Source organism: Cebus imitator, unplaced genomic scaffold, assembly GCF_001604975.1.
Source record: "Cebus imitator isolate Cc_AM_T3 unplaced genomic scaffold, Cebus_imitator-1.0 Scaffold594, whole genome shotgun sequence".
NCBI lineage: Eukaryota > Metazoa > Chordata > Mammalia > Primates > Cebidae > Cebus > Cebus imitator.
Genome location: NW_016107909.1, coordinates 995,897 through 1,012,817, shown reverse-complemented (window position 1 = coordinate 1,012,817; position 16,921 = coordinate 995,897). Strand labels below are relative to the sequence as shown.

At 35.8% G+C, this 16,921-nt stretch overlaps 1 protein-coding gene across 3 annotated transcripts in view; it reads left to right on the top strand.

The window, feature by feature from the left end:
* Positions 1-16,921, top strand: part of STAP1 (signal transducing adaptor family member 1) — a 53,913-nt gene that overhangs the window by 13,703 nt on the left and 23,289 nt on the right. For all 3 annotated transcript variants that reach the window (XM_037734242.1, XM_017516570.2, XM_017516569.2), the window contains 4 exons: positions 4,523-4,636; positions 6,342-6,398; positions 9,594-9,760; positions 12,064-12,192. In XM_037734242.1, the coding sequence (XP_037590170.1) occupies positions 4,523-4,636; positions 6,342-6,398; positions 9,594-9,760; positions 12,064-12,192 (467 nt within the window). The remainder of the gene's footprint in view (positions 1-4,522; positions 4,637-6,341; positions 6,399-9,593; positions 9,761-12,063; positions 12,193-16,921) is intronic.

Sequence of the window (16,921 nt, the reverse complement as noted above, 5' to 3'; positions counted from 1 at the left end):
CAGCTAATTTTTTGTATTTTTAGTAGAGACGGGGTTTCACCATGTTGACCAGGATGGTCTTGATCTCTTGACCTCGTGATCCACCCGCCTCAGCCTCCCAAAGTGCTGGGATTACAGGATTGAGCCACTGCGCCCGGCCTTGACTCATTTCTTTTACTTTTCGTTCTTTTCTTTCTGATTCTGATAACTAAACTTAGCTAAAAAGTGAAAAATTTTAACAAGACATCTGCACATTTATTGCTTAATACCAAGTGATAGCTTCAATTTCTCCCACTTTTGATCTGTTGTAGCATGCAGTTATAATTGGAAAGGGACAAAACGATCTCCAGAGCATACAAAGCCGCTATTTAACTTTTATAAAAAGACAAAAACATATCCCACAAAGCAGGACTTCCAAGGGATTAAACATGAGAATAACAATAAAGGGATTCTAAGGTTTACTTATGCATATTTATTTCAAATTCTGATTGTATGTTTCAGTTTTTTCCAGGAATAAGATGTATTATTTTAGTGGCAAATGCTTACCTACCTTGAAACACTATATTTATAGGAGTTTTTATGAGCCAGTAACCTGACTAAATATAAACATTCTGGATCTGGATATAGTAGCCCACACTTCCTAGAACTGCATTATTAGAAGCTAACATCTAATGAAAGAGACAGAAAAATAATCTGTGTAATGTATTCCACGTGAAATCATTTCAGTGCCATTTGTGACAAACCAGGCAGAAACCACTGAATATAAACAAATAAAAAACAAACATAGTCATCTTTACCAGAGTCCTGTATAGACAAGATTTATACAAGAGTGTTTTCAAATACCATAATAAATTTTACAAAATTAATTTCTCTTTTATGCATTCCAATTTCCCACTGATTTCAGTAAATGTAAAAGAGCTTTCATTTTAACCTTTTCTAATGCACCGTAAATGAGAGAGCTAACAGTTGTTGCTCACTTACTACACGGCAAGAGGCAGTAAAGATTAGTAATTGAGAGCCTGGTCTCTTTGGACAACTTGCCTGGGTGTTTGTCCTAGCCCTGCCACTGTTAGCTGTGGAATCTTGAGCTAGTTATCTGATCTGTGTCTCAGTGTTAACAGACAGGGAACTGGTAGGAAACAAAAGAGATCTCGAATTGGACAATTTGAAGAGAATTTAATAAAGCTTTAATAAATATGCAAAGCAGTGAACAGAGTGTATGAAAATTACAAAAGATAGTACAGAACCCTGAGGTGAATAACAATGTCCATTACCATATCTAGGACTGAGAGGAAAGAGTGGGAGAGTAGTGAGAATTGTGTAGAGATGACTGCCTTGAGGAGAGTATGATATTTGATTGAGGGAGCAACTGCGTTGGGTAAAAAATACCTGGCCTCAGTCTTCTGATCTTCTGCCACCATTCTCCAGTGGTCCAACCCAACAGGAACTCAAAGGGTACGGAGCTCCTCGATGTTATCCATACAGGTCTCTCTTCTGGTGCAGTGTTGGGTGGTGAAGGAATAAAAGTGAATCTAAAAGAGCAAACGAAAGATCTCCAACACAACCTTCAAATCTCTAAAATAAGAATAAAAATAGTAGTCCATTTGATAAGGTTCTCAAAATAATTACATAAGGTAGTACATGTAAGGATCCAAGAAAGTAACTGGCATATAGTCAGCATTCAGGCATTTTACATGCATTGTCTAATTTACTTCTCACAACTCTACAGAATGGCTGCTATTTTAACCCCGGCTTTATAGATGAAATTAGTGAAGATTAAAGATTAACAAATTGTACAAGGTCAGAGAGGTAATATGAAAGGTACAATCCAGGTCTTGCTCCTAAACTAGCCTTCTTCATCAAAATGCCATGAGAAGATAGTTATAATGAAATGACTCAGAATTGCCCATCTACCAATTTTGTTAAAAGAATATACAGACCTTTTGGGAACTTTTTTGAGTGGTAGTCTTAGAAGAAAGCACTAAGATAGACAAGGTGAGAGTGTAGATTTTTATCTTACAACAGGGAAGAATTTAAAGTTGCCTTTAAATATTTGAAAGGCTGTCAGGAAGTCATGTGAAAGGGTCACTGAATTTGTTTTGTGTTACTCCAGAAAGAAGAGATTAGGAGCAATGGATGAAAATTGTAGAAAAGTTGGGGCTTAATACAAGCAAAACCTTGCTATTAGGCAGAAGTGCTCAGGAGGCATGAGTTCCATGTTAGGGATGTTTGAACACAGGCTGGATGACTAATGAAAGGATACCCTGGCAGAGATGCCATCAGATGGCAGCAAGATTAGACAGATGACCTTTAAGCCTCTTCACAAGATACAAATAAAAACAAAAAGATATGACTCCCTTTCCTCTAATCAACGGATCAGGCTACTGCACTCTATCTAACTGTCACCTCTTCCTCTGTTGCTTCCTCCTTTGTTGCAGCAAAACTCACTAAGCTTGATCTAGACAATCCCTCAGAAAAAGACTTCTGTTTAATTTTAGATTCTTTCTTCACTTGTACCTCTCCTTTCATATTTTTTAAATTTATTTAAGATTGACATATAAAACTGTTTATTATGTACACATGGTGTTTTGAAGTGTATATACATTATGGAATGGTTAAATTGGAAATAAGCAGGCCAACTCAAACTTACTATCTATCTCACCAATATGGAAATAGCTCTGGGAAAAAAATTATATACCTATTTTTATGTCCTACCTTACTCAGAAAAATAAGACTTACAAATATACAATAAAATAAGTTATATTGGGCACAATTGAAAGAAACATAAAAGGAGATAAAAAGAACTCAAGAATGAGGCTAATTTAGCAAATATATATATATCATAAAAACCCCGCTATACTTATTACAGGTGGTTCTTTCTACTACTAGAAGGCAAGTCCATTGCATATAGACAGTGGAAATTGAGCAACCGACTTCTCAGAAGAAATATTTTTATTATACTTGGATAGGATAGGAATTTCTTAATAGGAATGCCATAATCAGTGGTGTGTAGTAAATGTTGAATAGCTTTCTAGAAAGAATTATGAATATATGTGTACATAAACGTATTACAAATATTAGTGATATAAAGTGTATAGTACACAATTAGAAAAATACACAGTAGTCTTTATTGTAGTGTTCATAATGACAATTGATTTTCACAGAATGTTTTCCTTTATTTTTGCCTAACTCTTGGATTGGTAACCAACTATTAAGATAATTCAATCATAATTTGACAGAGATTGAAATGGTATTTAAATCTGCTATTTCCATAATAAATTTATTATTAAATGTGATATTTGACATGAATATTATCTAATATTTTCATTTACATTAATGAGTAAAAAGAAAATAAAATAATGTTTTATGTCAAAACATCATGTATTCGTTAAAATCAATGAATGTGAGCAATTTATTTGCCACCATGCCCTGCTAGTTTATGTATTTCTAGTAGATATGGGGTTTTACCATGTTGGCCAGGATGGTCTCGATCTCTTGACCTTATGATCTGCCCACCTCAGCCTCCCAAATGGCTAGGTTTATAGGTGTGAGCCACTGCACCCAGCCAAATGTATTTGAAGCGTTTCTAAAGAAAACAAAAACAAAGACTGTGCAACAGACTGTATGTGTGCCTGAAGTATGGTACTGTTTGACCTTTTGTGAAAAAAAAAAAAATAATAAGTGCTGCCCCTGGACATCAATAAAATAATAAATCAAGATTGATTTGTAAGGTTTATCAGTTTTCATGGTGTAAAATACTCCCACCATGGCTGATTTCAAACTATCAATATGATCTCACTGAACATATATTTGGGTAGAAAAGCACAGTATTATATGGTATTTTTCCCCATACAGAAATGAAGATGTAAATTACCTTAAGAACATAGAGAACAGCAAATTGTAGAAATATAATTAGAATGTAACAAATTGTGTTTTAATTACTTTTTTTTTTTTTTTTGAGATGGAGTTTTGCTCTTGTTGCCCAGGCTGGAGTGCAGTGGTGCGATATCGGCTTACCACAACCTCTACCTCCTGGATTCAAGCGATTCTCCTGCCTCAGCCTTCCGAGTAGCTGGGATTACAATCATGCACCAACATGCCCAGCTAATTTTGTATTTTTAGTAGAGATGAGGTTTCTCCATGTTGGTCAGTCTGGTCTCGAACTCCTGATCTCAGGTGATCTGCCTGCATCAGCCTCCCAAAGTGCTAGGATTACAGGTGTGAGCCACTGTGCCTGGCCTAATTACTTTTGATTGGACTGTAATTTATTTATTGGTATGTTTAATAATTTAATTTTTAATAATGGCTGTTTAACCTGTTTACAAAATTCCTGAAAATTAACAATTGGCTTTTGCAAATCTGTGTGAGCCAGGTTCAGCATACCACCACATAATATATTTCCACATGTCCTGTGGGATTAGGAAAACCAGGGTATCATGTAAAGTACTAATCAGTTGGAAGGAAGATATTACTTTGCTTTCTGCTAGAACTAATGTGTATTACCTATGAAATAATGTAATGTTATCTTCCTTTATATTTGCAGTATGTTGACAAATTAGACATAATAGACCTCACATGTCTTACTGACCAAAATTCAACTGAAAAGAATTGTGCAAAATTCACCCTTGTTTTGCCAAAAGAGGAAGTACAACTGAAGGTGAGTAAGAAGAAACAGTAGTCTGTAAAGGATTGTGGTTAAAATAACATTCACCTCTTCACATCCAGTAGCTGAAGTAAAGGGAAATTACAAGAGAGGCTAAGTCTTATACTTTGTTAATATTTTTTGCTTGTGTTTGGCCAAGAGCTAGTTTTTTGAATTGGAATTTAAAAATACATTTTCACTTGTTTAGTATACAAGCACCATGAAACCAGATACTGTGCCCTCTAACAAAGTCAGGGATCCCACCTGGTGTTTGTTAAGGTTGTTTTTGAATCAGCATTCAAAATAAACCAATGAAAGTCAACGAGTAACTACAGTAATAACATAAACAGAACAACTTGCAGTTAAATAAGATATGCTCAGAGACTTTTCCTGGGAGATTACTGATTGACGTTGAAAGCACTGGTCTTTAAACTTTCGTGTTATAGAAATCACCTGTACTAAAGAACGCAGCTCCCCATCCTCCAACTCAAAACCTACATTTTAAGCAAGCTCCCCAGATGATTCACAGATATTATGGTGAAGAGCACAGGATTGGTGTCAGAAATTTATGTTTGAATTTGAGTTGTTTTATTAGTTATTCATGCATTGTGATTGTAGGCAAATTACTTAGCTTTTTTGTCTCTTCGTTTCTTCACCCAGAAGTAAGTCTTGCTCAGATGAAACCCTCTCACCAAGGCCTACCCGGACCACTATATTACAATGGCAACTTTTTTCTCCTTTCTTACGCCCTATTTGTACTCCTACCCTCTCTAACCCTGCTGTACCTTTAATTTTTCTCAATTCTATTTGACACTATAAAATTTACTTTAATGTTTATTATTTATTGCTCCTGGCTAGACCCTAAACTCCGTGAGAACAAGGATTTTTGTTTTGTTCCCTGATATAAACTAGTATGTAGAACAGTGCTTAGCACTTAAAGGTACTTAGTAAATATCTGTTAAATGAAGAAATCTGTAAAACAAACAAACAAAAATATAATAGGACCTTTTGTCAAGTTACCATGAAGATTAAATCAAGTAATACCTGTGAAGTGCTTAAATAGCAGCTACCACTGTAAGTGCTCAAAACATGTTGGCCGCAGTCTTGACCTCCCAGGCTCAAGCAATTTTCCCACCTAAGCTTCTCAAGTAGCTGACACCACCACACCAGGCTAATTTTTTGTATTTTTTGTAGAGATGGGTTTCACCATGCTGCCCAGGCTGGTCTCAAACCCCTGAGCTCAAGTGATTGTCCCACCTTAGCCTCCCAAAGTGCTGGGACTACAGGCATGAGCCACCACCCCTGGCCTCATATTGTTATTATTAGTAATAACACAGTAATAGCATTTACAGATAAGAATTAGAAGTTTCTACTTCCAAATTTGGTTGTCTTAAATTTAAAGCCAGTCCATTTTAACTGTTAATGGAGAGAGTAACTGTGAATTAACATACTGCAAAAATAAGTTTGCTAACATTGAATTTTTTTAAGTTGAGTAAATTCTTACGTTTATTTGTTTTAAGTAAGCAAACATTACAGCTATATATGTCTTCTGACAAAAGAAAATAATATTGAAATATTTCATAAAAGTACACATTAATAGTTCTAAGCCAAAAAAGAAAATGAATTATTTATTTTATGCTCAGTCATAATTATTTATTTTATGCTCAGTCACTCATGTGTTTCCTTCTTTGGCTTCATCTGCTTTTGTCTTCAACTTTAGACAGAGAACACAGAAAGTGGGGAAGAATGGAGAGGCTTCATTCTTACAGTAACAGAGGTAGGACGCTCACTGCTTTTGGTTGATTCATTTTTTTCAACAAATATTGCTGAACACCCTATGGACCGTACAGAGTGAAAATGGCTGAAGATATACCAATTGAAAAAGATAGATCTAAACCTTTGTACTTACTTATGAAAGTTATATTTTTATCAGATGGTGGAGAGGGAGAAAGTAAATAAGTAAACAGATGATCATTTCATATTGTGATAATTGTTAGGAAGAAAATAAGGCAATTTGCTAGGGAGTAACAGGTGGTAAAGGAGATTTACTTTTTGGTCTTATCCATTTGACTCAATGGTCCTTTGTATATTCTGATATTTGTAGCTAATACATCATATTCAAAAATACTTTCCTCTTCCCTCCTTTCTTTATTTCTTTTTCTTTCTTTCTTTCTTTGCTTTCTCTTTCTGTCTTACTTTCTTTTTTCTTTCTTTTCTTTTTTTTCTTTTTTTTTTTTGAGATGGGTTCTCACTCTGTCACCCAGGCTGGAGTGCAGTGGCATAATCTTGGCTAACTGCAACCTCCACTTCCTGAGTTCAACCTATTCTCCTGCCTTTGCCTCCTGAGTAGCTGGGATTACAGGCACCCACCATCAGGCCTCGCTAAGTTTTAAAAAAATATATTTTTAGTAGAGACATGGTTTCACCATGTTGGTCAGGCTTGTCTCAAAGCCCTGACCTCAAGTCAGGCAAGATCCTCCTGCCTCTGCCTCCCAACGTGCTGGGATTACAAGTGTGGGCCGCCATGCCCAGCCTATGTGAATTTTTAAGAGAAGACAAGTTGCCTCAAATTTTGTACACTGTAAATGTTGTTTTGTGTTGTGATTCCAGATCATGGTATATGAACATTTACAATATGTTGTTATTAGGATAACTTTAGTAGAGAAGTGAGAGATGGTCGGGCATTGTGGCTCATGCCTGTAATCCCAGCACTTTGGGAGGCTAAGGCAGGCAGATAACATGGTCAGGAGATCAAGACCATCCTGGCCAACATGATGAAACCATGTCTCTACTAAAAATACAAAAATTAGCTGGGCCTGGCGGTGCATACCTACAGTCCCAGCTACTCGGGAGGCTGAGGCAGGAGAATTGCTTGAACCCGGGCAGAGGCTGCAGTGAGCCGAGTTTGAGCCACTATACTCCAGCCTGGGAGACAGAATGAGACTCCATCTCAAAAAAAAAAAAAGAAGTGAGAGAAGCTCAGATTGTATGTAGTTCAAAGAGCTGAAACATTGCTTTTGAATCAAATAAACCTCAGTTTGCATCCTTTCCATAACTTACTAGCTGTGTGACTCTGGACTAGTTATTTAATCTTTCTGAGCTTGATCTTTCTTTTTTTTCCATTTGTATTAGGCCATTCTTGAATTATCATAAAGAAACACCTAAGACTGGGTAATCTGTAAAGAAAATAGGCTTAATTGGCTCATGGTTCTACAGGCTATACAGAAAGCATGGTGCCAGCATCTGCTTAGCTTCTTGGAAGGGCCTCAAGGAGCGTTTACTCATGGCAGAAGATGAAGGGGAAGCATATATGTCACATGGTGAGAGTAAGAAAGAGAGAGAGTGGGGAAGGAGGTACCACACACTTTTAAATGACTAGATCTTACAAGTATTCACCCAGTAATATGAGAAGAGCACCAAGCCATGAAGGATTCATCCCCATGACCCAAATACTGCCCATCAGGCCCCACCTCCAACACTGAGGCTAATTGCACAGGAGCTTTGGTGGGAACACATATCCAAACTATATCACCATTTGTAAACTGGGGATAATAATACCTTTTTTTTTTTTTTGAGAAGGGAGTCTTGCTCTGTCACCCAGGTTGGAGTGCAGTGGCTTGATCTCGGCTCACTGCAACCTCTCCCTCCCAGTTCAAGCAGACCTCCTACCTCAGCCTCCCAAGTAGCTGGGATTACAGGATCACGCCACACTGTCCAGCTAACTTTTGTGTTTTTAGTAGAGACAGGTTTTACCATGTTGGCCAGGCTGGTCTTGAACTCTTGACATCAAGAGATCCACCCTCACTGGCTTCCCAAAGTGCTGGGATTATAGGCATGAGCCAGTGTGCCCTCCTGCATAGCAATACCTTGTAGCATTTCTGTGAGGAGTTACAATAAAACATGTACAATGCTTGAGCTATAATAGTCAATTAATAAAGATATGTGTTTCATTAGGTATTTTCCCACATTATTTTATTTTTTCTGGTATATACAGAAATTGTTTTACTGGTTATTAGCTTAGTTATCTAAAATGTCTCTAAGCTTTTTTTTATTGCGTATCCCTATTAGTAAATATTTATGTAAATTTTATATGTACTCATACACATATTAAAACATACATAATAATAGAAATTAGTGAAATAGTAACAATAGAAAGTGAAGTTCTACTAATGTTTTCTTCATATACTCTAATGGACTTTCTTGTATACCTCCTGGAAAGCATGCACCCCTTGGTGATAATCACACAAGGCTACCTCCAAATACAGACTTGCTAGTGTCACATAAAACAAATATCCTACCATTCAAACTACACCTTCCAAGAGCACAGAGCTGGTCATAATGAGGTCAAAATTGGAGGTATGAATATAAATCAGAAGGACAAATATGGGTGAGTCAATCCAAAATACATCTCTAGGAAAGGTAACAACCACCACAAAACCAACTAGTAAGTAGAAATTCCAACATGTGAATGAATGTTTGAAACACACCACGAACACACAATAGAGACCTCTGACTGCTCACCTTCAGTCAACGAATCAGCAGTTCCATCTGAATCCCATGTTGTCTTGTGGCTTGGGCAAATCATTTTGGATTACTTGTGAGAGAGTGAGGCACCTTGAAGGTGTTCTGAAACTTCCCTGGCATTGATGAACAAGTGAGCTCAGAATGAAAAATGTGCGGTTTGTTGTTACTTGAATCAGCTTGTAGTGCAAGGTGGGATGTTCTTTGCTTTGGGACCAAATCAAAAGGAAGATTCCTTGGAAGAAGGGGAGGCACTTTGTGCAGGTTGTAGTTGGTCTAGAGGCAGTTCTGAGACACCCACCCTAGACTAAAATCCTCTATTTCTTATTCCCTATTCATCCACCTCTGTCAGGTAACTGTAGCCCTGTCGGACCAGAACAGGCTCATCTTTACTAAAGTTGTAAGTTATTAAGCTGTTTTCTTGCCTACCTACTCGTTTCATTGGTTTCAGCTGTCAGTTCCCCAAAATGTGTCACTCCTACCCGGGCAAGTAATTAAACTGCATGAGGTCCTAGAGAGAGAAAAGAAAAGGAGGATTGAGACAGAGCAGAGTACATCTCTGGAAAAGGAGAAGGAATCAACTGAAGATTATGTGGATGTACTGAACCCTATGCCAGCGTAAGTGCACAATGAACTGCAGTTTATTCATTGTTATTGAAACTAAATTCCAATTATCAAGGAGAGTTAGCCACTTGATCCTGTTAAGACAGGGACAATAAGCAGTCTTGGGGATAAACTGTATATCTCTGAGTACATGGCACATTTCCTCTTCTATGTCATGATCAACAAAATGCAAATTTGAACTAACCCTCTTACCACACAGGAAATCCCCTTCCACCCACGTTTTTAGAATAAATAGATACTCTTTCCAGAGCTCACACCTAAATAAAAACTCCTATGAAGAAGGCAGGAAAATATATTTTTTCACTATGCAAACTCTATGATTGACTGATTTTCTATCAGAAAATTATACCAATAAATTTTAAAAACCTAAAATGTTCTATTCAACTGACCAGTCGTCAATCAGTGAGTAGTCATTGAGCTTGTACTTTGGCAACGGACCTGGGTAAAATGTGTAAGGTGCTGGAAAATAAAGAGGTGCAGAAAATGCTAAATTCACCAACATCTTATATATATATATGTATATATATATATATATACATATATATATAAATATTTTAAAGACGGGGTTTCATCATATTGGTCAGGCTGGTCTTGAACTTCCGACCTCAGGTGATCCGCCCACCTTGGCCTCCAAAGTGCTTGGATTACAGGCGTGAGCCATCATGCCAGCCTTTTTTTAATGTTTTTATTTTATTTTTTTATTTTTATTTTTTATATTGTTGAAAAGATTCTGAGCTCTTTCCTCCTGGAATCTTGGTGGTGTTGTCCTAAAAACTGTCCTTGTACTCTCTTTGACATAAGGTTCTGTTGCATACTCTTATCTGTACTATAATCCCTGAAACCTACCAACCATCACGTTTACCTGAAACCACTGGCAACTGACAGACTGATAGGTTAAAAAAAAAAAAGTCACACAGACTGCTAATTTTTCTTTTTTCTCAATAAAACAAGTAATATATGTTTATTATGTATAAAAGGTTAAAATAATTTCTTGTTCCACCACCACTGAGAGATATTTGCTATCAACATTTTAGTGTATTGATATTCTACCATATTTTTTGAGGGGGAATTTTTTTTTAAGATACTATCTCACTCTGTCACCCAGGCTGGAGTGCAGCTGTGCAATCTCAGCTCACTGCAATCTCTGCCTCCGGGGCGCAAACGATTACTGTGCCTCAGTCTCCTGAGTAGCCGGGACCACAGGCGCCTGCCACCGCACCTGGCTAATTTTTGTATTTTTGTAAAGACAGAGTTTTTGCCATGTTGCCCAGGCTGGTTGCAAACTCCTGAGCTCAAGTGTTCCACCTGCCTTGGTCTCCCAAAGTGCTGGAATTACAGGTGCGAGCCACCATGTCCAGCCTCCTGCCATATTTTTTCTATGAGGTTTTTTTTTCCTATGAATATGACTATATATTTTCTTGACTACAATATACAGGTGATCTGTATAGGTTGAACAACGGTTAAACGACTTTTTGACTTTGAGATGATGCAAATGCAGTAGGCATTCAGTATAAATTCTATTTTTTGAATACCCATACAACCATTCTGTCTTTCACTTTCAGTATTCAATAAATTGGATGAGATATTCAACATTTGATCTTAAATAAGCTTTCTATTAGATGATTTTGCTTATCTATTGGCTAATGTAAGTGTTCTAAGCATTTTTAACATAGGCTAGGCTATGTTATGATATTCAGTAGGTTATGTGTATTAAATGCATTTTCAGCTTATAATATTTGCAACTTCCAGTGGGTTTATGAGGATATAATCCCATCATAATTCAAGGAGCATCTGCATATTATAAAAATGAGAAGTGTTTAATTTTTTTGCATATAAAAATAACAATGCCATAGAAAGACATATTATACCAAAAGAAGTGAGTTCAGACATACGTAAATATCAGTTGTATAAAACATAGACCATACAAGAGAAACATTTACATGTATTATATCCCTGAAAGGAAACCCCCCAACAGATATTTATCCAAGAACCTATTTGTCAACTGAGACTGGAATATATTGTTAATTCTTGCAGATTTTCAAATGGTAATGGTGATTATATAGTGATCAGTAGATAGCCTTTGTATAAAAAGGCTTTGAAAGAATTAAGGAAGGAAGGCCTTAATGTTAGCATACTCAGAGTGGCATAGGCTTGTAATAATAGATCATTAATAAAGCCAGAAGTTTTAAGAAAAGTTAACAACTGCAGCTTTCAAAGTTATTTTGGTAGCATTTTTTTTCAAGTAATGATCTTCATCAGTTAAAAATCAATTCTGTTTTTTAATCTCACCTCTGTAGATGTTTTTATGCAGTGTCCCGGAAAGAGGCAACTGAGATGCTCCAGAAGAACCCTTCCTTGGGAAATATGATCCTAAGGCCTGGCAGTGACAGTAGAAACTACTCCATCACTATCCGGCAGGAGATAGAGTATGTTTAACTTTAAAAAATATATGGAATTTTTAAAAGCATGGTATCACTTAATACACCTGCTATGTGTTTTGTTGGGGGCTAAAAATATGAACACAATAGGCAGGGAATGTCATAAAACCAATACTAAAGACTGAGCCAGTGCTAACATTTGCAGGAGGGAAGAAGAAGGAATAGCACGTTATTTTGGTCCTGGATATAGTTGTATTGTTCATTCATTCAATTAAATATTTATTGAGCAGCTGCTATATGTCAAGCAATACTTTGGCACTGAGAATACAGCACTGAAAAAAAACAAACAACATCCCTGTTTTGGTATGAGTTGCCTAGCAATAAAAATATAAAAAGCAAAACATCCTGGCTTCAATCTTCAGTGAGTTTACATTCTTATAAGGAGACATAGACTTAAACACATAAGCAAAAATATATGTGGTAATAAGTTCTACAGAGTAAAATAAAGCAGGATGAGAGAGATGAGAACCCTCAGAGGTGATAAAGGGAGGACATTTTTATGGTTGCTATTGTTTTAATATACAGTGGTCAAGGAAGACCTACTTTATTAACTGATTTAAGCAGAGAGCTGAAGGAAGTGAGAAAATAAATCCTACCAACATCTGGGGCAGCAAAAGTGCTCCAGGCAGCAAGTGCATATGCTCTGAGACAGAAGAATGCTTGACTTGTTCAAGAAAAGAAAAGGGCTATTGTGACTGTAATGAAATGAGCAAAGAGAAAAGTGGTAGGAGAGGAGATTCCAGAGGTGGGGGTAGGGAAAGGTCACTCAAAGCCCTACAAGGGTTTTACTTTGAATAACATGAGAGGCCACTGAACTGTTGACATAATCTGACTTATGTATTTAAAAACAGGCCATTTAGGAGCCTCTTTGTCAAAGTTACTAATTTCTTTCTGGTAAATGGTCTAACTTTGATAAAGTCGGTAACACTTAAATGCAAACGTTTTCTGTGTAGTTACAGTAGTTAGATCTTTCAATAGACTCCAGCTTTCAAAGTCTATGAGAACTTGCACTCCACTGGGGACTCTGGCTTAGTTAATACTTCCACAGCTGATAATATAATTTAAATATAGAGATTTTGTCTTACATGAAAATATTCAGTAGTTGACTTTCTTTAATACATATGCATAAACAGAACGTTGATTTTTGAATTTGCTATTCCTAATGGTGATAATATTATTTTATCAACTTTTATACTATAACATATCTATCGATGAACCTATCTACTAATCTACCCCAGAAACATCTATAATTCTAAATATGAAGATATGTATGGTGAATAAAGGCAGTTAAAAAGAAACAACTTCCAGAAACAAATTTAAAAACATGGCATTATGGCTACATTGCTAGTGTGAACCACAGACCAATAAGCTTTATTCACTTGCTAATAAAGAGATATTTGTCTTTACACACTAGTCATGGCACTGAACATATGGCAAGAATGTTAGATGGTAAATCAGATCATGGCTCTTTGTGTAAAGAAATATGTGCATGTAAATCTGTGTGTATATTCCTACAATGAACGTCTGTCAAGTTAAACTTGTGGTTTCATTATATTTTGTTTATTATAAGCTAACATTTGAAGTTAATGGATTTTCAACTCTATTGAAATATGGTAGAAAATAGTAGATATTTCAGTTACAACCTAATCTGATTTATAATTTAATTGACTATCTTGAAACAAATCCAAAACAAATCATTTTTCTTATTGTTATGACTGCCATTAAATATCAGTGAACTTAGGATAATTTGTAGGAGAAAAGTGGATTTTTCTCTTTAGTATATCCCAATCAAGAAGTTTGTCCTTCTTCAGGATTTTGGAAATTGTTTATCCCATAAACTACAGCATATACTTAATCATTTACTTCCACTTTTAAAAATAAGAGGATGTGCTGAATTAAAAATTAAGAGATAACAATTTTTAATAGAAACATAATCTAAATGCTTAAAAGTAAAATAAGATCACCAAAGAGAGTGATTTTCTTTTCCTTAATGTTATTCCTTTCTCGGTCAGATTAAGTGGTTGATTCACTTACATGTGACCCCTGTCTTACTCTTCTTATGAAATGGACAAGATTTCAAGACCTGTTAGCTCCTTAAAGACTGCATAGTTCCTGTGCATAGAAACCTGATCCCTTTTAAGGTAGTCTAGATTACATTTTCTATACAATTAACTACAAGAAATGACTGTTTTCTGCTACAGACATGGTGTGTGACTAAACTGAATTTCTGTACTTAGGATATAAATGTAGTGTCACAGTTTTTACTCACAGTTTTATTGTATTTAAGTTATATGTTAAACTCGTAAGAGAGTCTGGAAAAGGAGTTCATATCCAAGTTGCATAATTCTAAATTTAATAAGCTCACTTTCAGTTTTAATTTATATAGGAATTCATGCTTTTGTGAGCTGATAGTCATCAAAACTTACAACATTATATAAAACTAATCGCTCTCCCCCCACAAAAGTTCATATTTGGAAAGCAAGAAGTATAGTGGTTAAACTAAAGCATTCTAACGCTAGAGTCAGTGTGTACTTACTTAGGCTTTGAGAAATAGTTTATACCTGGAAGTGGATAAGAAAAATTCATTTGTATTGCACAAATTTTCTTTACATGCCAGATCCATCTATGATGTCAAGGTTTGTTAAATGTATTCTCTAATGCCTCAAAACAGGCATTTCAGAGTACCTGAATTTAATATCTTCTATTTAACAGGTCATTTAATTTTAAAGGATAACAATTGTATAGAGTATTAGAATTTTAGCTTGTTACACTGCACAACTTAATGTAAAGATTTTGGTAGAAACCTTGGCTATTAGGAAGCATCTGTGTTATCCACAACACCAAATCATTCTCTTACAGATTATGGGAGAAATGTTCAGTCATGCAAGTTAGATGAATGTGTTTGGTAAAACACTAGCTGAAAAGTACAAGTTGGTTTACAAAGCAGTACATAAAAATAAAATTATCTCCATGTGTTCACAAAGCAGCTGTGGGAGGAAAGAGTGTTGTTCTCAGGAATAAACAAAAGCCATTCAATGCCAAATTACCAGATGACTCTTGTCTCACTGTAAGCTATCATCTACCTTTACCCAGCCCAGTGGTGCATGAATTCATAAGACATAAAGCCGTTCTTACAACAAAACATCATGGCTTGGTTTGGCTTTCTTGAAAATGTTTTGACTAGGTACCAAGCTAGTAGTATGGAAACTTTGGAAAGCCATTAGCTAAGGAAGCGGTAGGAAATATTACCCAAAATTGATTTCTTTGCAAAAATTGAGGTCAGAAGCTAAGAACAAGTATTTATAACAACATTTAAGGGCACACCTTTTTTTAAAAAAAAAAAAAAAAAAGATCTGTGACTTCCATTTTGAGGTCAGCATCAGGAAAATTTAATATAGCAAATTCTATCAATCTTGTTTTTTTCATGTCTCTTTATTTCTTTGGAAAAGCCGAACAAGACAGAATATGAAAGGAAAGCAAAAGGTCTAAAAAGAGAATCAAAACCTAAGCAACTTCAATGGATTTTTTTTCCACCTTTTTCTGTTTCAGAATTTCATCATAATAGTCAAAAGTTCAAAGATACCTTTTGACCTTTGCCACTTTTCCTCCCACAGCTTTGCCATGAATGATGATAATGATGATGATATGATGGCTTTTAATAACAACAATTGTTGTTCCCCTTATAGGTTACCATTTGTGGGTCCTATGGTGAGTGCTGACAAACATTTCCTTCTGGCACAAAAAAAGCTTTGAGACAGACAGTATTTTCCATGTTTTACAAATGAAGAGGATGACACTCACAGAAACTACTACATTAAAACAATACCTTTAAGAAGTAGTAAAAATGGTTATAATTTACTGAGTACTTAAATGTGCCAGACACTGCACTAAGGGCTTTGCAAACATTAACTTACAGCAGCCCTGTGAGGCAAGGCATCACCATCTCCATTTTATAGATGAAGAAAATGGAGGTTCAGAGAATTCACAAGACAGAATCAGAATTTGAACCAAGTTTTCTTCAGTCTTCCAAGGAACAGCAATCCCTTATTTAATGGGAATACAGGCATTCTAATAGAAATTGTAGAGTTTTCAAAAGTAACTGTCTGATTATGAAGATCTTTTTATAATGGGATAAAGATAAAGCCAAATACAACCACCCCAAAAAGGTACTCTGTAACCTTCTGTGTCCAAAAATGTTTCCTTCATCAACTTGTAACTGATACCTGAAGTTTCCACATTAAGGAATACTTTCTTTTAGGAAGGGAAAAGGCTGGTTAGGTTTTATTCCATGGTTTGAAAGTAGGTTATTGGAATTTATGAGCTGTTTTCCATTGTGATTTTTCAATAAAGAGGTGATTTGGATGTAACGGTGGATGAGAAGAGTCTCCTAAATAGAAGACTTCAGTTTCAGTCCTAACTGAAAATGGAAGGAGAATAGATTAAAAAAAAAAAAGAAGGTAGAAAGGCCCTGTGCCTAACTTAACCCAATAAACACTTCTGTTCTAGACAGCTTCTGTACGTAGGAAGCTGTTTAATTAGGGTCATTCAAGCAAATGACAATATAATAAATGCTGTTAACTTGTCAACACTAAAAAAAGTTTTGGTCCTAACATTCTTGCCATTACAAATCAAGGGAATTCAAGACAAACATACTCTGGTTCAAAACTAACTGAAAGGATATTGACTTCTATCTCAGTATAAATTTGCTTAGTTCTAG